This window comes from Salvelinus sp. IW2-2015, linkage group LG4q.1:29, assembly GCF_002910315.2.
Source record: "Salvelinus sp. IW2-2015 linkage group LG4q.1:29, ASM291031v2, whole genome shotgun sequence".
Lineage (NCBI taxonomy): Eukaryota > Metazoa > Chordata > Actinopteri > Salmoniformes > Salmonidae > Salvelinus > Salvelinus sp. IW2-2015.
In genome coordinates, this window is record NC_036842.1 from 34,148,131 (window position 1) to 34,171,315 (window position 23,185).

At 45.7% G+C, this 23,185-nt stretch overlaps 1 protein-coding gene across 6 annotated transcripts in view; it reads right to left on the reverse strand.

Moving 5' to 3' along the window:
- Window positions 1-23,185, reverse strand: part of cdk5rap2 (CDK5 regulatory subunit associated protein 2) — a 64,705-nt gene that overhangs the window by 17,195 nt on the left and 24,325 nt on the right. For 4 of the 6 annotated variants that reach the window (XM_023984500.1, XM_023984505.2, XM_023984499.1 and 1 more), the window contains exons 14-37: window positions 22,512-22,622; window positions 20,729-20,866; window positions 20,248-20,427; window positions 19,742-19,936; window positions 19,384-19,575; window positions 18,953-19,085; window positions 18,659-18,801; window positions 18,040-18,156; window positions 17,531-17,674; window positions 16,957-17,069; window positions 16,419-16,561; window positions 12,291-12,440; window positions 11,926-12,032; window positions 11,550-11,669; window positions 9,748-9,852; window positions 9,297-9,520; window positions 8,743-9,184; window positions 6,997-8,644; window positions 6,304-6,417; window positions 5,407-5,555; window positions 4,809-5,203; window positions 4,239-4,471; window positions 2,546-2,597; window positions 514-710 (exon numbers count right to left, since the gene is read on the reverse strand). In XM_023984500.1, the coding sequence (XP_023840268.1) occupies window positions 514-710; window positions 2,546-2,597; window positions 4,239-4,471; window positions 4,809-5,203; window positions 5,407-5,555; window positions 6,304-6,417; window positions 6,997-8,644; window positions 8,743-9,184; window positions 9,297-9,520; window positions 9,748-9,852; window positions 11,550-11,669; window positions 11,926-12,032; window positions 12,291-12,440; window positions 16,419-16,561; window positions 16,957-17,069; window positions 17,531-17,674; window positions 18,040-18,156; window positions 18,659-18,801; window positions 18,953-19,085; window positions 19,384-19,575; window positions 19,742-19,936; window positions 20,248-20,427; window positions 20,729-20,866; window positions 22,512-22,622 (5,545 nt within the window). The remainder of the gene's footprint in view (window positions 1-513; window positions 711-2,545; window positions 2,598-4,238; window positions 4,472-4,808; window positions 5,204-5,406; window positions 5,556-6,303; window positions 6,418-6,996; window positions 8,645-8,742; window positions 9,185-9,296; window positions 9,521-9,747; window positions 9,853-11,549; window positions 11,670-11,925; window positions 12,033-12,290; window positions 12,441-16,418; window positions 16,562-16,956; window positions 17,070-17,530; window positions 17,675-18,039; window positions 18,157-18,658; window positions 18,802-18,952; window positions 19,086-19,383; window positions 19,576-19,741; window positions 19,937-20,247; window positions 20,428-20,728; window positions 20,867-22,511; window positions 22,623-23,185) is intronic. The other 2 variants (XM_023984501.1, XM_023984504.1) reach the window with 2 other exon arrangements.

Consider the following 23,185-nt stretch of genomic DNA (forward strand, 5'->3'; position numbering starts at 1 on the left):
TTTAATGGAGAGCTAAAAGTTAATCCGGCACAAGCCCAGAATAGCTTAACTCTGCACTACTCACATACCACACCTGGTTCGTATTCATTAGGCACCGAATGGAAGAAAACAATCTGAAACAGGGAGAAACTAGTTGGACTAAGGGTGCTCATTTTCATTTTCCATTGCAACAAAGTTTTTAAAAGTTTTCCATTGTGTAATGAATGCGACCCTGGCAAAAAACAGAGGAAGAAGGAGAGACTCGGGGACAGTGACCGGACCTGGGTGACATTCAAAGGGTAGCTTCTCTTTAGCATGGACCTTTCTCTGCTTCCCTGCACTCAATAGCAAGTCTGGGGACATCGGTTGAGCTCATTCTGAACAACTGACAACTCTTGACATTGTTCATTTCATACAACCTTGATGACGAACTGAAAACTGTCTGGGTTTTCAGCTACACGTGGCATAATACAACAGCATTAAGTTATTTTGTCTGTTCAGCATGTTATAACTAGTAGCTTGATGATCTCTTACCATGATAGGCCTGGTTGCCATGGAGTTTGCTGCAGGCTGGCAGGGTGGGGCTGTTGTGGTAGGAGGCTGTGGCCTGGTTAGAGACCCTGTCCGACAGGTCCGAGTCTGAGCTGTGGTGGCTGCTAGGAGTTTGGCCTCGCAGCTGAATCTGTAGACTCTGGACCAGACGGGTCTTCTCCTGTAACTCTTTAGACAGCCTGGGAGAGGAAATAAGAGAGAGAGCCAGAGCGGGGAGAGAGAGAAAGGGAGAGTTAGAGCAGGTTATAAGGCCACGGGGGGAGGCCGCTTCCACACAGTCTGAAGTAGTCTGAAACAAAGTCCAAAATAGTGAAAAAACACTTAAGAATCACTGTCGGAAAGAGGGGGGTGAGTGCCTCAGAGAGAAGTGTTTCTTTCACATGACTGTAGATGTCTGTCGAGAGAACAGCTACAAGAACAGCAAACTCAGAAAAACACACACAGAGGACCCACAACACAACATACCAAGAGCGAAACGCCTACTATCTAGAAAGGGTCTATTTTGACAGGTCTCGAAACATTCCAAAAGAAATGACCAGCTGAAGGAAGACATGTCGAAAGAGTCATAAGTCAAGAAGAGTTCACAGCAAACTCATGCTTCCAACCTCGCAGAATCCCTCTTGGTGACCGGCCACTCACAAATCTAGCTGCTCCCTGGCACACTCGGCCAAACTCTGGTTCTGTTGGACCTGGCAGTAGACCTGCTGCTGCAGCAGCTCCCTCTCGCCCTCTAGCTGCAGCCGCAAGTCCTCTATCCCCCGCTGCAGCAGCTCCCTCTTGCTGCAGCCGCAAGTACTCTATCCCCCGCTGCAGCAGCTCCCTCTTGCTGGCAGCCGCAAGTACTCTTACATCCCGCTGCAGCAGCTCCCTCTTGCTGCAGCCGCAAGTACTCTATCCCCCGCTGCAGCAGCTCCTCTGCTGCAGCCGCAAGTCACTCTATCCCCCGCTGCAGCAGCTCCCTCTTGCTGCAGCCGCAAGTACTCTATCCCCCGCTGCAGCAGCTCCCTCTTGCTGCACCCGCAAGTACTCTACTCCCGCTCGCTGCAGCCCCTCTTCGCGTGCAGCCGCAAGTACTCCTATCCCCGTGCAGCACTCCTCTTTGCTGCAGCGCAAGTACTCTATCCCCCCCCTGCGTCAGCGCTCCTCTTGCTGCGCCGCAAGCTTCTATCCCCTGGCTTGCAGCAGCTCCCTCTTGCCTGCCAGCCGAAAGTACTCTATCCCCTGCTGCAGCAGCTCCCTCTTGCTGCAGCCGCAAGTACTCTATCCCCTGCTGCAGCAGCTCCCTCTTGCCCTCTAGCCGCAAGTACTCTCGCAGCTGGTAGCGGCCGGCTGTCTTGCTGCTGTAGCTCCGTCACTTTCATCTAGTGGAGCGAGGCAGTACTGCAACCCTATGGAGCACGGTGTGGCTGTCCAGTAATAGAGTATAGAGACAATATTCTCTAAATGTTGACATTAAGTGACACAACCACACAGTGTTGAGTAAGACAGCTGTAAGCCTATGGATGTCCGTGAAATTGAGGATTTAAGCAGCTGAGGTAGAAGAAACATTGGATTTGGGGAGTAGCCTAGTGGTTATTGCGTGGACTAGTTAACTGTAAGGTTGCAAGTTTGAACCTCTGAGCTGACAAGGTAAAAATCTGTCGTTCTGCCCTGAACAAGGCAGTTAACCCACTGTTCCTAGGCCATTATTGAAAATAATAATGAATTTTATAACTGACTTGCCTAGTTAAATAAAGGTAACATTTAAAATTAACAGATCAGTGACTGTCTAAGCAGGTCAATAGAACTTGGGTTGGTGAGAAACGTACATCTCAATAAAAGGTCCATTAGTAGAGGAGTGTTTTGTGTGGTACAGGAGGAAGAGAGGCAACTCCTTATGGTCTCTTTCAGTCTATCACACCTCACTCTCTTCTGTCTATTTCAGCCCCCTCTTTTCTCTCCTAACCTTCTTCAGGTAGCCTATGTGGCTGTGTCCTTATGGTGATCACACATGATATCTAAATTATACACACACCTTTGCGCCAGCTCCAGTGCTGCCCCGTCCTCGTTATCCAGTTGAGCGTCTCCTAGAGACAGGGAGAGAGGGATGGTGAAAGGCTTGTCTCTTTCAGTCTATCACACCTATTTTAAAGAAGCAATCTGTCTATTTCAGCCGCCTCTTTTCTCTCCTAACCTCTTCAGGTAGACTATGTGCTGTGTCCTTATGGTGATCACACCCCCCAATGATATCTAAATGATAGTTTTAGCTAAATAGTGTTTATTTGCAAACAATGGGAGTAAAACAAGCTCATATTTTTGGTTCTGATGGGGTACGACAGTTAAACTAAGCTCATGACTCTAGCGTTCTATAATGACACAATCAGTTTGTTTCTTACATCAGCAAACAGCTAGTTTGTCTTTTCTTAACAAGTTGCTCTGAATCTTGTGAGACGCTAATTGTTAGCCGCTAATGCTAACAGTTAGCGAATAAATGTACTGAGTAAGAGCAAACGTAGCTAGCTAATACAGCCTGATAATACCAGTGATGGTGTAGACCTAAATCAGCATGTTGTTTGTGCAACAGTATCTTCTAAATCAAAGAGGAATATGCAAAGCAAGAATATGTTAGCTACATGAAGTAGCTAAGAGAGAACATGCACTGTAGCCAAAGCTTATAGGGTCCCCTAGGAAACACTTATCAACACTTTAGTTCCTACCATGTCACAATTGCTCCTCCCTGGCATTTTACTTCGTTGTCATTAATATAAGGAATTTGAAATTATTTATACTTTTGATACTTAAGTACATTTTATCATTTACATTTAATACTTAAGCATATTTAAAACCAAATACTTTGTCTTTTACCCAAGTAGTATTTTACTGGGTGACTTCCACTTTTACTTGAGTCATTTTCTATTAACGTATCTTTACTTTTACTCAAGTACCGTAAAATAACGTCATAACGTCATTTTTTAAATATTTTTTATTATTATAAATACCGTGATATAATATTTTGGCCATATCGCCCAGCCCTAACCTGTATTCTCGTGCTTGCCAAGTGGTGAGAGGCCTGTATTCTCGTGCTTGCCAAGTGGTGAGAGGCCTGTATTCTTGTGCTTGCCAAGTGGTGAGAGGCCTGTATTCTTGTGCTTGCCAAGTGGTGAGAGGCCTGTATTCTTGTGCTTGCCAAGTGGTGGGAGGCCTGTATTCTTGTGCTTGCCAAGTGGTGAGAGGCCTGTATTCTCGTGCTTGCCAAGTGGTGAGAGGCCTGTATCTCGTGCTTGCCAAGTGGTGAGAGGCCTTTATTCTCGTGCTTGCCAAGTGGTGAGAGGCCTTTATTCTCGTGCTTGCCAAGTGGTGAGAGGCCTGCGTGTGGGGTATCTGGTATTGGATGATGATGTGTGGTTTGGCTAGAACGTGTATTACACTACAAAAGTAGTGCAACTTTGATCTTTCATTTTAGGAAAATGAAACCCTCACAGATGTTCGCAATCCCAACATCGCATCTCTGCATTGGTGAGTAGGTTATGAAAGTATATACAATTTCAGAATGGGTTGGTGAATGGAGCATCTCAGAACAGTCTCAATAGACTCCATTCTGTAGAGGCCATTGGCTCTTTAAGAGTCCTTAGTACATGTTTGTATAGCTGCTTTTAAAATCCTATTACTATTATCAATGTCAACTATGACTATCATCAATGTCTACATAGAATGTTTGTTGTGCTTACCTTTCTCCAGCCGGCCCTCCAGCCTCTCCAGGACGCCCAGGCTCTTGTCCAGCTGCTCTCGGAACACCTCTCCCACGTAGTAGTCTACGTCGCTGGCCTGGAGCAGCTCCTCGAAGGCCAGCGACAGCTCCTCCAGCTGCATCCGATGCAGTGCCCCCAGGCCCCGGCTCTCCTGGATCTGACAACGCAGCTGGGACAGTTCCCTCGCCTGCGACTGTACCAGGGAGTCGATCCTATAGGGAACAGATGAGATCATTTAAAAAAAAATACTTTTTAACCAAACAGAGACGTTTAGTGGTGATGACAATAACTAGATTACTAGACAGATTTATCAGACATTTCTAAACAAATACGCTGTAGAGAGCTGACCTCACAAATTAGACCCCAGGGCTCTCTGGTTAAATGAAGGTGAAATAAAAGATACAACTGTAAACAAACATTCATTTGAGTCCATAATAATACAATGAAATAGTAACTGAACAGCCATTCAGAGTTCAACTTTTTACCATGTCAAAAATACATCTTTAGGACTTTATAATGAAGAAAGTTAAGAAACAACTACTTAGCAACCTGGCAGGTGAGGCTGATCGACTCCGCTGCTGGGCCTGCAACAGCTGCTCGCTCATACTCCTGTTCACGCTCCTTTCCCTCTCCAGCTCCATGCTCATACTCTTCATCTTCTCTTTCGTCACCTCCCCCTCTCCCTCCAGGCTCCTCTCCTCCTTCCCACCCTCCTCCCCCCTCTCGGAGCCCGTGTGACCTCCCGTGGCAGTGTGGGAGTCAGATGTGGCGGTCAACAGTTCGCTGGACAGGGAGGCGCGGCGGCGTAGCATGGTCTGCAGGTGGAGAATGACCTGGTGTTGGCTCTCTAGCTGGGTCTTCAGCTCCCTCACCTGGGCCTTGAGCTGGGCTGGGTCTTCACACAGACCATAGGAGTCAAACGTCTGGAGGCTCTTCAGACTCACCTAGTGAGAGATGGGGGATGGGGATGAGAAAGAGAGATAGAACAAGAAAGCACAAAAGTGAGAGAGGATAAAGAGAAAGAAAGAGCATAAAGGTGAGGGTTTAAGAGAGACAATACAATCAAACCAAAACACAGGACGAGGACCATGTCCAATAAAAATGTGAAAAGCAGTAACTAGGGCGGCAGTAACTAGGGCGGCAGTACCTTGGGGGAGCTGAGAGTGGGGGAGCTGGGGTAGGAGGCACTGGAGGCCGTGTCAAGGTTCTCTGTGGAGGAGAACGAGGGCTCCTCCTGGTTCTGCTTCAGCAGGCAGGGCAGGCTGCTGTTATCACTGCCAGGGACAAGCTGCATATCTGGAGGGATCATCGTCAACCACACACAAAAGGATCAAACAGGGGTCTACAGTATATACCTAAAATAAGCAAGTCTGACGAAGATGGTACAATGTGAAAGGAGAGAGGATCGGTTTTGTGCTGATGTTTTACAGTTGACCGTGGTCAAATAAGGAGGAGTTAGTGTCCCATAGAGCAAGCCATTCCAGAGTACAACAACCAGAGTGCACACATGCAGGAGAGACACAGGCAGCGAGAGACAGACAGGCAGAGACACAGGTGTGCTGTACAAGTCAGTGCCCTGGTTAAACCACATAGGAGAAGGTGTGACTATCAGACCCATACAACACAGTGGGGTTATCACCACAATGTTCCAGCCCAGTGTTCATTCCCCATGCAGTCTTTAGGGCTGAGTCTCAATAGTCTAAAGTCGCTTCCTCTCCTTTTCTCCTTACCTCTATCTGCACTGACCTGAAAACACAGGCTAGAGGAAAACAAAATGTCGGATGCCCGTGAGCTGCTTTCACCTGTCCAGTCCTTTTTATGTCAGAGCAGATGAAGGAGAGGAAAGGAAGCCACTTTAGACTATCGAGACGCACCCGGTCGATGTGTGACTATCAGACCAGAAAAGCACAGTGGTGTTATTATCAAACAGTCTTACAGCCCAGTGTTTTCATTCCTCATGCAGCAGACGCCACTCCACCACTGTGATTATTAGTGTCCACTCGACAGACAGACAGACATGCTCCGTCTAGACGTGGTCGTCTACCTGTGCTACTGCTCTCCTCCCTATCCACCTCGGCCTCACTCTTGCCACTGGTTTCGTAACCCAGGTCTTGCAGGTCCACCTGCACGCCCTTGTCTTCCTGCTCCAGAGGGGGCGCTAGAGGCAACACGCAGGCAGGCGGGGGTTAACAAGAGAAGGTTCAGGTTCTCTCTCTTTCGGCTTGATCAGATGCCGAGGACGTGATGTCATCATTGCATTTGGATTGTGCAGTCAAACGTTGATATTTGATGTAACAATTGAATCACACAGGCAGTAGTTTAATTCTACACAGAGCCAGTCACTGTCATTCGTTGTCATGCTATGCGAAGCTCCCTTTAGTGCATCAAAAACAGTAACCAAAAGGCTTGGCTGTCATGCTCGACACACCAGTACATGCACTTCTTGCAATAGAGGTCTATGCACATTTATAAAAACACAGCTCAGCAAAGTGCAGGTTGCACACATTCCTCTAAGAACGTATGTCAAGACAAACATTTTCAAACAAAAAGCTGATTCCAAATTCCTGACGTTGTGTTGTTGTTCTGTCTAGATCTGTGCTTTAAATGTATCTTGAAAAACAAAGTAGCCAACAGATCCGGCTCGAAGGGCCATATAAGAAATAGTAGGAAGGAATGTCATTTTTAAATGTATGTATGAATCTTATCAACAATTTCACCTCAATTACTGTTCCCTTACCTCTCTGTGTTGCTACATGACTGGTCTTCTTGGAGGAGTTCTGCAAAGCTATGATGGACTGAGCCGTGGCCAGCTTCTCCTCCAGGCTCTTACAGGCCCTCTTCCTCTCCTTCAAAGCCTTCTGAAGGCTCTCCAGCTGGGCCTGGACATCTCGTGGTGGTACCCAAGCTCCAGGCTCCATCGTCTGGGCTTCCCTCTCCCTGCGTCCCCTCTCATCCTGCAGGTCGTAGAAGGCCTTCTGGAGGAGGCAGATGTTATGGTGGAGCTCTAGGGGAGAGGGGGTTTCAGCCCCAGGAGTGGTGTGTCGTGTGGGGGTCCTACTGGTCTGTTGGTGGGTGGGTTCGGTGGAGCCCAGGTCGTCCAGCGCTTCTCTCTCCTGTAGAGCTCTCTGTAGTCTGTCTAGCTGCTGTTGTAAGTCAGAGCTGCTTTGAGCTGCTCTGGTCGTGGTAGAGGTGCTAGGGCTCGTGTTGGTACAGTGAGCTGTGAGTGAGCCTATGGCCGACTCGGCTGCTCTGAGACACTCGGAGAGATGCTTGGCAACCTGCTCATATCCTAGGCTGCTCTTCTCATCGGACGCAAACTTGCTTCTTCCATGATGTTTTCCCCAACCTCTCTGTCCCTTTGTTTCATTCCCTCTCGGAAACTCATTCAGGTCTTCTTCTGGCTGCCTACCGTAATTGCCCTCCAGGCCTGCGGGGGCAGTGTTGGCAGTGCCCTGCTGTGCTGCGACAGCCTCCTCAGCTGACCTCAGCCTCTCCTGCAGCTCGACGTTCAGCCGGCTCTGCTCCCACAGCGTCTCCTGCAGGGAGTCCACTTGCTGCTGCAGCTCCGCGTCGAGGCCCCCCGAAGGCCCTGGAACCGAGGTTTTCAGGACCAGAGGGTCAAGAGAAGCACTGACCTGCCGTAAGGTCGCCTCCAGCCTCGTGCACAGCTCCTGGGGGTCCAAATGACCGTCCAGGGCGTTGGCGGATGACGAGGTGCCGGGGAGCGAGGCAATGGCCGCTTCGACCATGTTGAGACACTCCACCAGCTGGGTGTTGAGTCTCTCTTTCTCCTCAAGGGCTTTCTGGAGCTCAATGCACTGTCTCTGGAGTATGTACTCTGAACCAGGGGACCCAGCACCTAGTACTCCACCCTGGCTGTTTCTGTCCAGGTTGCAGGCTGTAAGATAAGTGATGGTGGACTCGGCGGCCTGCAGGGCTTCCATATAATGACGGTTGAGCCGGTCTTTCTCCCGGAGCTGGGCCTGAAGTTCGTCCCACTCGGCCATCTGCTCCTCCAGACGGTCTATCAGCTGCTCCTTGTCCTGGCACTCCTGGTGGAGGAGCTCCAACTGGGATAGGAGTTCGGCGTCGGTGGGAGCCTGAGCTCGGAGGAACTCCGTCTCCAGGCCCTGTCTGGTGGTCCCCCTAGTGGTGCTGCTATGGTTAGAGCCTGGGCTGCAGTGCTGGGCGGCTCTAGGAGAGCTGTGGGAGTCGGAGTCTGAGGTTTGCTGGTCATGGTGGTGGTCCAGGCCTAGTTGATGTAGTATGTCTCCTCTCAGATGTTCAGAGAACTCGTCTGACGCCTGGTTTACCGACTCCCTGCTGCCAGCAGTGTCTGGTTTGTTGTGTCGCACAGGGACGGGCAGGCGAGATTTGACACCAGCCTGCAATACAGAAACAAACAGCAGAGCAGGAATATTAAAATGTGTGCAAGTCTCCTCTTCACTTCATGTTTCTTTCTCATTTCAATGACAGTACTTACCCCATGTCTTGCGATGCGATATGAATGTCTCTTGGCAGGCTGTGTGTGGCTGTTCCCCTGTGTGGCATGACCATCTCCCTGTGCTTTCCCTCTCGCTTCTCCTTCAAGCAGTTTCTCTCTACCATGAGCTCCTCCCTCCTGCTCCAAACGCAGCCTCTCCATCTCCCGGGTCATCGTCACCATCATGTCCGGCTGACTATTCGACCGGGTCTCTACGTCCACCACCGCTTCAGTCCTCTCCAGCTGCTCCTTCAGCAACTGGATAATCTTGCGGTGACCTTTGGCCTCTGACCTCAGCCTCTCCAATGTCTTGCGGAGGTCGCCCTGTGCGTCGCCGATGTCGCCCAAGGTGTCGGCGCTCTCCTTGGACTCTGTGGATTTCTCCTCCTTTAATTGACCCCTCAGGTCCACATTCTCTGACCGCAACCTCTGTAGCTCCTCCCTAAACACACAGAATTATTAGTGGAAAAGCACAATCGCTTTCCTCCTCCTTATGAAAATGTACCCACCCCCCTTAAAACACAGTAATTAGATAGAAGATGAAGGTGACTCACCTGAGGTGGTTGACTGATAAGGCCCCACAGTCGGACAGAAGAGAACAAAGCTGCTCCCAGTCTCTGTCCCTCTCCATCTCTCCCTGCTGGCTGCTCTGTGACTGGCTCTCACTGGTGGCTTTGGAAGACCAGGGAGGCCATATCCCTCTCTGGATCTGGGCCAGGGTACTGCTCACAGTCACATCAGCAGATTGGTGGCCGTCATTCAGCTTTCCATCTACCACCTGAAAGGGGAATTTTTCAGAGTGTATGAGAAGTACTATACGTGGTATGGTGCATAATGCTCAATGTATACTTTCTCACGTCAAAATTCCAAGGAACTCCTCAGATTAGGAAAAACATACCCACAACACATATTTAATGTTCTCTAATTGCTATGGTTCTTTAAGATGCATAAAACAACTAAACATTTATTTTCCTTATCACCCATCTTTAAATCAGCCCTGCTTACCTGTCCAAGGCCGCTGTCCGTCTGGCTCCCTTTGTCCTGGCCAGAGTCACTGTGGACTCTGTCACTGTGCCGTGACTTTTTCTCCTGTCTCCGCTCTAGATGCTGCTATAGTAATGGGATGGGAGGCGTATGTGACACATGGCTTTGTAACGGAAAAAAAATGCAATGAGGGAACAGAATTCATAAGACAATACGGCACCACAGCAAAGGCAGAATGGCGTGACAGCGAAGTGTCTAATGTGGCATGGGGTAAGAAAAGACTGTTTCATGGGACACATAAGAAAGAACAGGGACGAAGTTAGGAGGGGTGGAAAGAGATGGTAAATGCTGTATACTACAGAGACATAATGCATTAGTTAAGAGGTAAAACAGATATAGGACACAGTACTGCAGATGTAAAAGTGTTTGGTAAGGAGACAGAACAAACTAACATACATCAGTGAGGGTTCAGGGTCAAAGGTTAGATCAGTAAGAGGTTAGGGGAGAGGATTAGAATGAAGCTGTGCCCAGGGCTCTAAATTAAAATGTGCCACATGAAATGTAGGAGCACCAGAATAGTTTTATTGATTGAGATACAGCCTGTATTGGGCCTGGATGCATTCTAGCTACTTTTAAAGCACATATTACCCTAGAAACGAATATGTAACGCTGTAAATATGTTTATTATAAAAGCTCAAATGTTGATACAAATACCGGTCATTGAATTTACAGTAATTTGTAGAATATTAGATTTCTACAAAGCACTATTTTCCTATTGAGATGCATTACTTTGAACATTTTAAACAGTCTCTTTAAAAACGTCAGGTTTGTGATGAAGACATGCAAGAGATCTGTAGTTCATTCATTGTTGTGATCATTGATCTCCTGAAGAAGATATCCCGTTCCTTTCCTTCTGTGCCACCAGATGTTTGGATATACTGCTGAAGTTACCTGGTTGTTAGCTAGCTAGTCAAAGGTCTAACATGCTTGAACAAAGTGTAAACAAATGGTAGCGAGGCTCGACGCGCAAGTAGTTTTTGAACGGCCCACGACATGGTTTTTGAATGTAAAATGAGATCCCAGCGACCCGCTGAAATGTGGGTCAGACATTTTGACCTGGTTGGGCTAGAAGCCAGACATTTTCGCTGTAGTAATGGTACAACCATGACGCTAATGAATCTGCACTCGTGTGTATCTCTTAGGCACTTGGAAACAACTGTACAGCGAAGCCTCATTACAACAATTATAATCTGGGAGATTTTTTTCATAGTCGCACAGTGCTCCCAAAATAAAACTCATGGTCTCACAGCAAAATATTTATTTGTATATCGCACTTTAAAGCCCTGCCCTGAGAATCAGGAAGCACTACTTCTATTCTGGAACGTTCAATTGAATGGAAACGGTGCTGTACTGAACAACCAGTTTAAAAAATGGGTAGGGTTTGGGGAACGCTGTCAGTATGGCTAATGCCCTTTAAATAGGTCACTCATTTCTTCAAGCCACACCTCGCCACACCCAGCAAATAGGAGCAAACGTACCGGTCTGTTCAATAACGTTTGTGAAATATGTTGTTCAGTATAAACCGTTCCGCAACGTAGCAAACATTCAAGCAAACTGAACACACCTCCGAATCCCAAATCGACCACGAGCACTAAGCACAAGAGCCTACATATAGATCTACACGGATCTGTCAGCTAGAAACAATAACTTAACCTTCCTCTCTGATAGAATTTCCACCATATTAAATGCACTTTTCCAATCATTTATGATCTACAGAAGTGCCAGGGTGAATGCCAAATGGGTCGATTTGAAATTGGACATACCTCTTTCCCAGAGCTGCTTTGTGATAGGTTGTGGTCTGAGCCCTCGGTCAATGAGAGCGTCCTCTGCAGGTCCTCATTCAAAGCCTGCAGTCTACTGACATAGTCCTGCAGTTCCATCACCTACAGGAGATACAATGACGTTAGCAACTCATCAGTAGTGATGTACACCTTGCATTAACCACTAGCATTGGATACTTAGAAACAATAAAAACTGTGTTTTCCTCCAGTTTAGCTCTTCGGCTCGATGCCAGAATAAAACAACATTATTTACAGGAAAGAGGTATGATAATGTATAAATAAATTAACATTAAGTATGATCATGTATGAATCAAATATGACATATGAAGTATGCTAATGCAGTGAAGTAAAAGCTGACCTTCTGTCGGAGCTCCTCTACAGACAGATGGTCCAGGCCCTCCCCCTCTCCTACACAGATACTCATGTAGGACGTCTGGTCGGCCATGAAACTACCCAGGGTGTCAGCTGGAACAGAGGAGTTACTTACTACCAATATACAGACTGCACTTTAACTTCAGGTATGCGCCACTTTATATTTAAAGAAACACTCCTTTAAGTCTGTGACTGACTAACACCAAGGAACCCAGGGTTGTGCACTCTAAAGAGACCCTGCAGTTCAAGCGTCTCCTCGAGTTTCCCATCCCGGCTCTACTGTCCTTGTCAATGTGCTGAGACATCGTCAGGGTTTGTGATGATGCGATAGTACAGTATCCTGGTTCTCACCAGTGTCGTTGGTGGCACCCACCCCTCCCCCGCGGTTCTTGATGACTCCGAGGCGGGCCTGCAGGGAGGCATTCCAGCGCTGGGCGTCCTCCAGCTGATGCCTGACACTCTGCAGCTCCCTGGGGTCAACGTGGCCCTGGCCCTCGCGCCCTGCAGAGACATGATTGGGTTAGAGAGAGACGGAGGACCAGGGTGTTCTTTAGGCACTAACGTAGCAGGCGCAAAAGAAAACGCCTGAGCGGAGTTCCCACATCCGGTTTTAGGTGGAAAAGGAAGCTAGGTTGAATTAGCTGTATTCATGTAATCCGGATACATCTGGTAGTTGGCAACTCTGCTAAGGAAGAATAAGGACTAAAACAGGCAGGGACTGCCTGGACTTTACATCTTTAAAAGTTTTTCTATGGTGTGTGCTGATGAATACACCGCATATGTTTTTACAATGTGTCCCATCTTAAAGCAATGTGAATGTTCTTGGTCCACTAAAAGTCATATTTCTAACCATAACCTAGTCTTTATTTAACTGCAAAGAGTGACTGGCTGCAACCCACCAACCCATGATTCCTAGTTCGAGAGACCAAGACAGATGAATAAAACCCTATCTACTGAATCTACTCTTAGAAAGGTGGGGTGAAACACTTGAAAAACTAAGAAATATGTTCACTGTTTGCTACTCCAAAATGTGATCTTTAGTAAAGCTTCTGTTCTTCTATGTTGGGTCACCATACTTCATTTAAGATCACCTCTGGGAGCAACACACATTAGCTTCTGCCCTTTCCAGTTCCTATGTTACGTTTGGAAGTGTATATTTAGTTTGTGTTTATCAAGATCACATAATCGAGCATGAATAGAAAGCTTATGCACAGGTGAACTATGCATAGAACAGAAATATCAACAGCCTGGGGTTTGGGTCACTGCATGTAGAGTTACATAAGGAAAGAGTCAGTGGAATAACGCTTCAAGCGCACCCATGTTGTTTACATTCTATTATACACACAGGATCATAAAGAATCATTCTACATGCTGTACTGAATTCAACCACCTAGATTGGAATACTCAGTGTATATCTAACATTAGGAAAACCTTCCTAATATTGAGTTGCACCCATCCCTCAGAACAGCCTCAATTCGTCGGAGCATAGACTCTACAAGATGTCGGAGCGTTCCACAGGGATGCTGGCCTATGTTGACTCTAATGCTTCCTTCCCACAGTTGTGTCAAGTTGGCTGGATGTCCTTTTAGTGGTGGACCATTCTTGATACACACGGGAAACTGTTGAGCTTGAAAAGCACAGCAGCGTTGCAGTTCTTGACACAAACCGGTGCGCATGGCACCTACTACCATACCCTGTTCAAAGGCACTTATATTTTTGTCTTGCCCATTCACCCTCTGAATGGCACACACACAATCCATGTCTCAATTGTCTAAAGCCTTGAACACCCTTCTTTTAACCTGTCTCCTCCCCTTCATCTACACTGACTTAAAGTGGATTTAACAAGTGACATCAATAAAAGGATCATCCAAGTGAAAAACCTGGATTTACCTGTTCAGTCTCATGGACAGAGCAGGTGTTCTTAATGTTTTGTACATTCAGTGTACGTACAAGTCACTCTTACAATGTATCCAATTTCAGTTTGTGTAGTTGTTGCTTTAGCTTTCTGTAACTTTGTAGCAAGTACGGTCTGCATGTGTAGGTGCATATCATGTCATGATTGCAAGGTGTCCCAATATCTTTTACATTCTAGAATGCCCTTCTAGCCGATAAGAAATTATTATTCAACAATGCTGTGGTATAAAATATAAATAATGGCCAAAATAAAATGTATCGTATACTGAACAAAAATATAAACGCCATAGGTAAAGTGTTGGTCCCATGTTTCATGAGCTGAAATAAAAGATCCCAGAAATGTTCCAAATACACAAAAAGCTTATTTCTCTCAAATTGAGCACAAATTTGTTTACGTCGCTGTCAGTGAGCATTTCTCCTTTGCCAAGATAATCCCTCCATCTGACAGGTGTGGCATATCAAGAAGCTGATTAAACAGCATGACCATTTCACAGGTGCACCTTGTGCTGGGGACAATAAAAGGCACAGATGTCTCAAGTTGAGGGAGCGTGCAATTGGCATGCTGACTACAGGAATGTCCACCAGAGCTGTTGCCTAATAAGTGAATGTTCATTTCTCTACCACAAGCCACGTGTTTTAGAGAATTTGGCAGTACGTCCAACCGGCCTCACAACCGCAGACCAAGTGTAGAGTGTCGTGTGGGCAGTTTGATGATTTCAACGATGTGAACAGAGTGCCCCATGGTGGCGGTGGGGTTACGGTATGGGCAGGCATAAGCTACGGACAATGAAAACAAATGTATTTTATCGATGGCAATTCGAATGCACCATGACAAGATCCTGAGGCCCATTTTTTGTGACCAACAGATGCATATCTGTATCCCAGTCATGGGAAATCCATAGATTAGGGCCTAATTTATTTATTTCAATTGACTGATTTCCTCATATGAACTGTAACCCCGTCAAAATCAATGAAATTGTTGTTTTTTCCCCCAGTATTTTATATTTAACCTTTATTTAACTAGGCAAGTCAGTTAAGAACAAATTCTTATTTACAATACCGCCTAGGAACAGTGGGTTAACTGCCTTGTTCATGGGCAGAAGTACAGATTTTTACCTTGTCAGCTCGGGGATTCGATCTAGCAGCCTTTAGGTTACTGAGCCAACGCTCTAACCACTAGGCTACCTGCCACCCCGTATAAATATAAAGCCACTATAAAGAGCAATTCCCTCTACTGAGCAGCATTCAATACGAGCCCAAGGCATCTTACCTATATTATATAGCTGGCTCTCTTTATAGGGGAGGAATGGTATGAACTGGAAGGCAGATGGGCGCATGCACACACAGGCTGCACCATAGATGAATAAATCATCAGGTTCAGACTGTCACACTGCCACACCTATACAGAGCTCTCTCACTGGCACCTGGCCTCATCAATCAAGGTTCTATGATGGTATGTGTCCTAACACTGCATCCACTGAAGCCTTGCACTACTAAACAGTGACATCCCATCACTCCTTGTCGTTGAATTCAGTTCAGCATGTAGGATGATTTTATCGACCTGTGTTTGTTTTGTAAACAACTTGTAGGTAATATGCTTGAAACGAATGCACGCTTCACAAGCAAGTGCACACTTTGGAAGAAGGGTAGAGAACAGGGAAGCAACCACAGAGAGGTATGCTCTGTAACTGCCCCAACCCTATAGGCTGTAATTGAATCAGCTTACAGATGGCTTAATAAGAGTGTGTGTGTGTACTAACTGCTATGTTTCTAATAAAGCAGACATTGGATAAGTGACAATGATTTCATGTGATATGCGAGTGAAGTGATGCAACGAGACAGACATGGCTTTTTAATGGATAAACAAAAACAAGAGTAGAAGATAAGCAAATGAGTAAAGGTAAGCTGTAAGTGAGGAAGACAGACAGAGACACATGCATTATGTTTTATTGTGCAGAGTAGCTCATAACCAGGACAAAGGAAATTACTTTCCAGGTGAGAGGATGAGTTTATAGGAGGTGCCAGTGGGGACATTAATAGAGTAGAGAAAAAACGTAGGCTATTGCGGTCGTGTTTTAGACATGCAGATGGGGAGGATGCTAATGATGAAGATGACAGTGAACAGAAGACAGCAAACAGATGAAAAAATGACCAGGTGGACAGCAGGCTTGGCAACACCAGGCAGTGTTAGAACATGTAGCGACCAAACTGACCATGGTTGATAGCATGCATGCATGTATGTGTGTGCCTCTCCCTAAGAGAGTATAACTTCCTATTAAAGTACCATGAATAACATGTTAGTGTTGGACAGTTTAAAATAATATAGTGGGTCTCTACTTCCTCAACTCAATATAGACATTGTTCATTCACAGCTGAGCTTCAGCCAGCTGTCTAGTTCAAGAAACAAAGGATCAGAACCCCTCCTCCCTCTCATTCTTTCCTCCCTTGTCTCCCCCTCTGTGCCCTTCCTAGGTCCCTTCCTCTCTCTAGTATCCCCCTCCTCTGTGCCCTTCCTAGTTCCATCTCTCTAGTCTCCCCCTCCTCTTCTGTGTACTACTACTGCACCTTCTCTTGAGAGCTTGGCTCTGGCGATCTCTCTTTCCAGGTCTTCTCTGAGCTCCTCGTTGCTCCGGATCCCTTCTTCCAGCTGCTGTCTGAGGAGCGTCACCGCTGTCAGCTCCATCTGGAGGGCGTGAAGACGCTGGGCACTACAAAACACACAATGTATGAATTACTATTCCACATATACACACACAAGGAGACAAATCTAATTGTATTTGTCACAGTCTACACCTGTTGTTTATGAAGCATAACAGTGAAATGCTTACTTATGGACCCTTCTCAATGATACAGAGAATTATTTTTAAATAATAGAAAAATAACAACATGAGGAATAAATTAGTAACGATAACGTGGCTATGTACACGGTGTACCAGTAGACAATATCTATGGACACACTGGGTATTGCAACAAAAAAAAGAAACCCTTTTGAATGCCACACCAACCAAAGCATATAAAAAAGGACTTTGGTAAGACTATTTAAATTACATGGCAATAAAATATGATGTGGAATAAATCCAATCTGTGATAATCGTCCAGATACCTGTCCTGTTCTTTGACGGTGCGAACCAAGCTGGAGTAGAGCTGCTGCTCGGCCCTCAGGGCTCGGTTCAAAGAGCGATGCTCCACCTGCAGGTCAGCCAACAAGGGCAGGACCTGGGGAGGGAGGAGGGCACAGGTCAAAGGTCAGATGCCACTCAATCAGTTGCAATACAAGGGTCATATTCATTGTGCATGCAATGGGAATTGTTTTAAACCGTTTCGCAATGGAAAACGAAAATGAGAGATCGTTATTGGACAGGTCCAGGTAGTCCCGCCATGTGTCAGTCAGTTTTGGTGCCTAATGAACAGGACCCAGGTCACGGTGGGTTTATTCTCATGCTTGACTGTTTTTGACATGCAGACCAAAGAGTGAGCCTTTTGAAATTGTGACTGTGTTGTTGAACACTTTATTTTCACACAATTAAACCAGACATCACAAAAGGTTGTGACTTTATTGATTTTTGATGTAACACTCGACTACGGTACATTCAGACATGGCCATTCTTCTGAAGATAGATGGCACACTACAGCTCATAAATACGTTTCAGGCAGGGCTTGCTTTTGCGTGGGGCTACCTCTTGCTGGCTGTCACCACCGATGATGGTCCTCTCCCGCTGAGGGAGGCCAGGGAGTGAGTGCTCCACCCCGGCTTCAGCAGCGTGATCCTGGGTCTCCCTGGTTTGACTGTCCCCTCTCTGGCCCAGACGCTGGTGGAGGTCCTGTCAACATATACACAGCAGAGAGACTGAGGTCAAACTAGTTACAGCAAATGAAAAAAGTGCCCTCGAAGGGGTAAAAAAAAGAAGAATGTATTGAAGTGAAAGTATCGCTCAGATGTGTTAATTTCCTTTCGGAATTTACAATGACTGCAATAGATTATTTATAACTGAGCCATGCTCAAAAGAGGTAGCACAGATGGTGATGGCAAAAATCAGTTCAAGGTCAGCCAGGTGGATTAACCCTGTGCAAGCTACCCATGAAACCAAATGGCACCAGGTAACCTCCTGAGCCTGCTTGAGTGTGTGTATGAGTGTCTGTGTAGATTAGTAGCAGTGTGTGAGGAGACCACTGGCCATCCACTCACGTTTATAATCTCGTCCTTGGTCTCCAGGGTGGTGGTGAGGGAGTCTATGCTGGCCGCCTGGCCCTCGATACGCCCCTCCAGCTCAGACAGCACTGACTGGAGATCAGCCAGGGACATCTGGAACACAGGAGAACAATGGAATAGAATGAAGACATTGACCCACGGTCCATTTTCTATTATCCACGTAATAGTCAGGATTTAGACTTGTGGAGGGTAATCTACTGATTCTGATCTGTACCCAGAGGTTATTTTTACCAAGAGCAAAGAAAAAAAACGATGTTAACTCAATGACAAACCAACAAAGGATCAAGAAAGTGAAAGTGAATCATTTCTTATTCCTCAGTCAAAAATAGTGTATTCTTTGACCAGAGTAAAAGGGGGATACCTAGTCAGTTCCACAACTGAATGCATTCAACCGAAACGTGTCTTCCGCATTTAACCCGACTCCTCTGAATCAGAGGTCGGGCGGGTGTGCTTTAAATCGACATCCACGTCATCGGCGCCCGGGAAGCAGTTGTTGTTGGGGGTTAACTGCCTTGCTCAAGGGCAGAACGGCAGATTTTTTCCCCACCTTGCCGGCTCAGGGATTTGAATCAGCTGCAGTATGTACTGTTCTCACCTTGAGCTCATTCTCCCTCCTCAGAGCCTTGTTGAGAGCCTCAGTCTTCTGAGCCAACTCCTTCTTCAGGATGACCACTGTCTTCTTGATGAGAGGGACCTTCTCCATGCTGTCTTCATTGTTGTTCCTCTTGGAGAGGTCACCTACAGAGGGAACAAAACCAGTAGAGGACATTAGTGGGGTCAGGGTGTTGGTGGACAAAGACAGTTTGTACTTCAGCCAACTGCTGTTTAGTTCATTGGCATGCCAAACTGTTCAGCACAGCTTGCAGCTTTAAGAGGTAAAACCTCTCACCTTCCCTCTCCTCCAATCTCTCCTGCAGCAACTGGATGGTCTGTCTGAGCTCCAGCACCTGGGACGGTACAGGTTCCTTCTGCCTCAACTCAGCCAGGAACTGGTCCCTCTCCCGGCCTCGCTCCAGAAGTTTCTGGCAGAGGAAATGAAAAGCTAAACACATCGGAGCTCATAACCTTGCCATTAACTTTATTCAACGTTATTCTACCAAGACAAATCAAGGATGGCCAATGTGCAGGTTTTGTTCTAGCCCAACATTAACAAAATAATATTTTTTGTACTTTTATTTTTTACTTGTGAGGTGCGTTAGAGCTGGGCAGGAGCAAAATGCTGCACATATTTTAGCCAGCCATGATTTAAATCCTAAACTATCAAAAACACAAAATAGTAGTGTACTCTGCACCTATCCAAATAACTCTGTCCAAACTCACAATGATGATGGATTCCTTCTCGGTCAGCAGAGCCCTGAGCTTGGCAGTCTCCAGGTAACCCTCCTGTGTTGCAGTGGAACTAAGTTTCTCGGCGGAGGCCAGCTGCTGCTGCCGGGTACACAGCTGTCGCCTCAGCTCCTCGATCTCCTGGATGCGCTCAGACAGTGTCCTGTTATAGTGCTCTGCTGACTCCTGGAGGGACAGGAGAGAAAACATGAGATAATAAACACTAACCCTCCTATAAAAATATTACAAGGTTAAGACAAATAGAATGTGAGTGTGGATGTTATTAGACAGAAACTTTCTCATCACAATAAATCAACCAGTAAAAATGCCTCCAGTGTGTGTGTGCGTGTACCTTGAGAAGCTGGTCCTTGCTGCCGATTGTGGCCAGCAGGCCCTCCACGGCGCTCTCGTTGTCCGCCACCAGCCTCTCACGGGCCTTGACCGCGTCCACCAGCATGGCCTCTGCCACCTTTAACCTCTGACCCATCTGCTCCGCAAGGTCACGGGCCTGAGACTGGGACTGGCTCAGCAGGGCACTTGCCATCGCCTACACACACACACACACACACACAGACAGACAGAGGCAGAGAAAGACCGAACAAAAGAAAAAGAGATTTGTTATTTGTCAATCTTTACTTATCCAACTTTATCCTTCTGGGATTAACCTCTTTTCCAAGATATACTAGGTCAATATTATATCAAATCAATATATCATTGAACGACAGCGTGTTTGGTGAATGATGTCACTGTTTTGTGAGTATTGATGCCTGTGTTAAAACTCTTTATGTTCAGGTAATATTTTGTGAGTGTCAGCTAGGTAATACATGGGATTTACTTTCTCCTTATGCGTCTTCCTACCTCCATGTCCTTGGTCTTGCCCTCCAGGGACAGCTGCAGCTGACTGATGATGGAGTCCTTCTCCCTGCAGGCTCGGTTCAGGTTGTCCTCCACATCCTGCTTGGCACGCTGCAAGTTCTTCAGAGTGTTGGCAAGGTGCTGCAGCTCCACGTCCTTCTCCTTGATCAACGTGTCAAAACTCTGCAGGGAGCAATGGAGAGTGAGAGACCAGTGTTGTAGACTCTCCATTCAACATGATGTTTACCCTAGCAGTCCTTGCAACAACTCCCTATTGGAGGTAGTGTGCGACTTAAATATGATATGCAGGGTTGGTGTCAATTCCATTTCAATTCAGTCAATTTAGTAAGTATATTGAAAATCCAATTCTCCTCATTGAAAAGCAATGAGGGAAATTGGAGTTTACATTTTTGTTGACTAACTAAACTGACTGAATTGAAATGGAATTGACTCCAACGCTGGTGGGGTGATCATGGTCCCTTACGTTGATGGTGTCCTCATTGTGAGACAGCAGGTTGTTGAGTCTCTCCAGGTCCCTCTCCTTCTCCCTGAGTGACAGATGCAGCTGGTGGATCTCGTTGTCTTTCTCTTCTAGCGCTGAAAACTTCTCATCCAACGCTTGCTGTGGAGGAGCCATACAGAATATTGAAATTAAAAGACCAAAGGCATACAATGTTCATCAGATCAGAGCGAGAGAGAAAGATCGACATCCTGTTCGTGACAATCTTCATTTTTAATGACGTTCATTGACTTCTTATGGCTGCAGGGGCAGTATTGAGTAGCTTGGATGAAAAGGTGCCCAGAGTAAACTGCCTGCACCTCAGTCCCAGTTGCTAATATATGCATATTATTATTAGTATTGGATAGAAAACACTCTGAAGTTTCTAAAACTGTTTGAATGATGTCTGTGAGTATAACAGAACTCATATGGCAGGCATAAACCTGAGAAGAAATCCAAACAGGAAGTGGGAAATCTGAGGTTGGTCGATTTTCAACTCATCGCATATCGAATACACCGTGGGATATGGATCAAGTTGCACTTCCTACGGCTTCCACTAGATGTCAACAGTCTGTAGAACCTTGTATGATGCCTCTACTGTGAAGTGGGGCCGAAGGAGACAGGAATGAGTCAGGTCTACCATGACCTGACCATGCGCGTTCACATGAGGGAGCTCTGTTCCATCGCACATCTGAAGTCAATGGAATTCTCCGGTTGGAACGTTATTGAAGATTTGTTAAAAACATCCTAAAGATTGATTCAATACATCGTTTGACATGTTTCTACTGACTGTTACGGAAATTTTAGACATTTCGTCTGCTTTTAGTGAACGCGCTTCCTGACTTTGGATTTGTTTACCAAACACGCTAACAAAAGTAGCTATTTGGACATAAATGATGGACATTACCGAACAAAACGAACATTTCTTGTGGAAGTGGGAGTCCTGGGAGTGCATTCTGACGAAGATCAGCAACGGTAAGTGAAGATTTATAATGCTATTTATGACTTTTGTTGACTGCACAATTTGGCAGGTAACTGTATGGCTTCCTTTTGTGGCTGAACGCTGTTCTCAGATTATTGAATATTGTGCTTTTGCCGTAAAGCTTATTTGAAATTTGACTCTATGTAAAACATGTATCTTTCATCAAAGTTTATGATGAGTATTTCTGTTATTTGATGTGGCTCTCTGCAATTTCTCTGGATATTTTGGAGCCATTTCTGAACATGGCGCCAATGTAAACTGAGGTTTTTGGATATAAATATGAACTTTATCGAACAAAACATATATGTATTGTGTAACATGAATTCCTATGAATGTCATCTGATGAAGATCAAAGGTTAGTGATTCATTTTATCTCTATTTCTGCTTTTTGTGACTCCTGTCTTTGGCTGGAAAAATGGCTGTGTTTTTCTGTGATTTTGCAGTGACCTAACATAATCGTTTGTGGTGCTTTCGCTGTAAAGCCTTTTTGAAATCGGACACTGGTGGGATGAACAAGAAGGGTATCTTTAAAATGGTGTGAAATACTTGTATGCTTGAGGAATTTTAAATTATGAGATTTCTGTTGTTTGAATTTGGCGCCCTGCACTTTCACTGACTGTTGTCATTTCAATCCCGCTAACGGGATTACAGCCCTAAAAAGTCAAATCATTCCATTTCCAAAGTACACTTTGTAAATTTTTACATCCTGCCAATAAAGCAATTGAATTGAGAGAGAGCGAGCGAGAGTGAAATGTAAAATATTTCTAACATTGATAGAAAGCCCACCTCCAGAGCCTTTTCTTTTTCTTTCAGTCGTTCTCGCAGCTTTGACAACATGGTGTCGCTTTCCTCAGGACTTCTGCTCTGCTCCATGTCTCTCATCATGTTCATGTACTCCTGATAGAGGGAGAATAGAGAGAGGAGGCAGACAGAAAGGAGGGAAAAAAGCAACAGCAAGAGAAAGAACAAGATCGAATAGAGGGACAGAAAGAAAAAAAGTTTTTCCCGGTTCCCGTGCTACATTTTGGTCATTTAGCAGACACCTCTTATCCAGTGACTTATAGTAGAGCGCATACATTTTCATATATACACACTACCGCTCAGAAGTTTGGAGTCACTTAAAAATGTCCTTGTTTTTGAAAGAAAAGCAAAAATATTACCATTAAAATATCATCAACTTGATCAAAAATACAGTGTAGAGATTGTTAATGTTGTAAATGATTATTGTAGCTGGAAACAGCTGATCTTTTTATGGAATATGTACATAGGCGTACCGAGGCCCATTATCAGCAACCATCACTCCTGTGTTCCAATGGCACATTGTGTTAGCTAATCCAAGTTTAGCAACTTAAAAGGCTAATTGATCATTAGAAAACCCTTTTGCAATTATGTTAGCCCAGCTGAAAACTGCTGTGCTGATTAAAAAAAGCAAAAAAATTATAATAATAATACAAATTTAA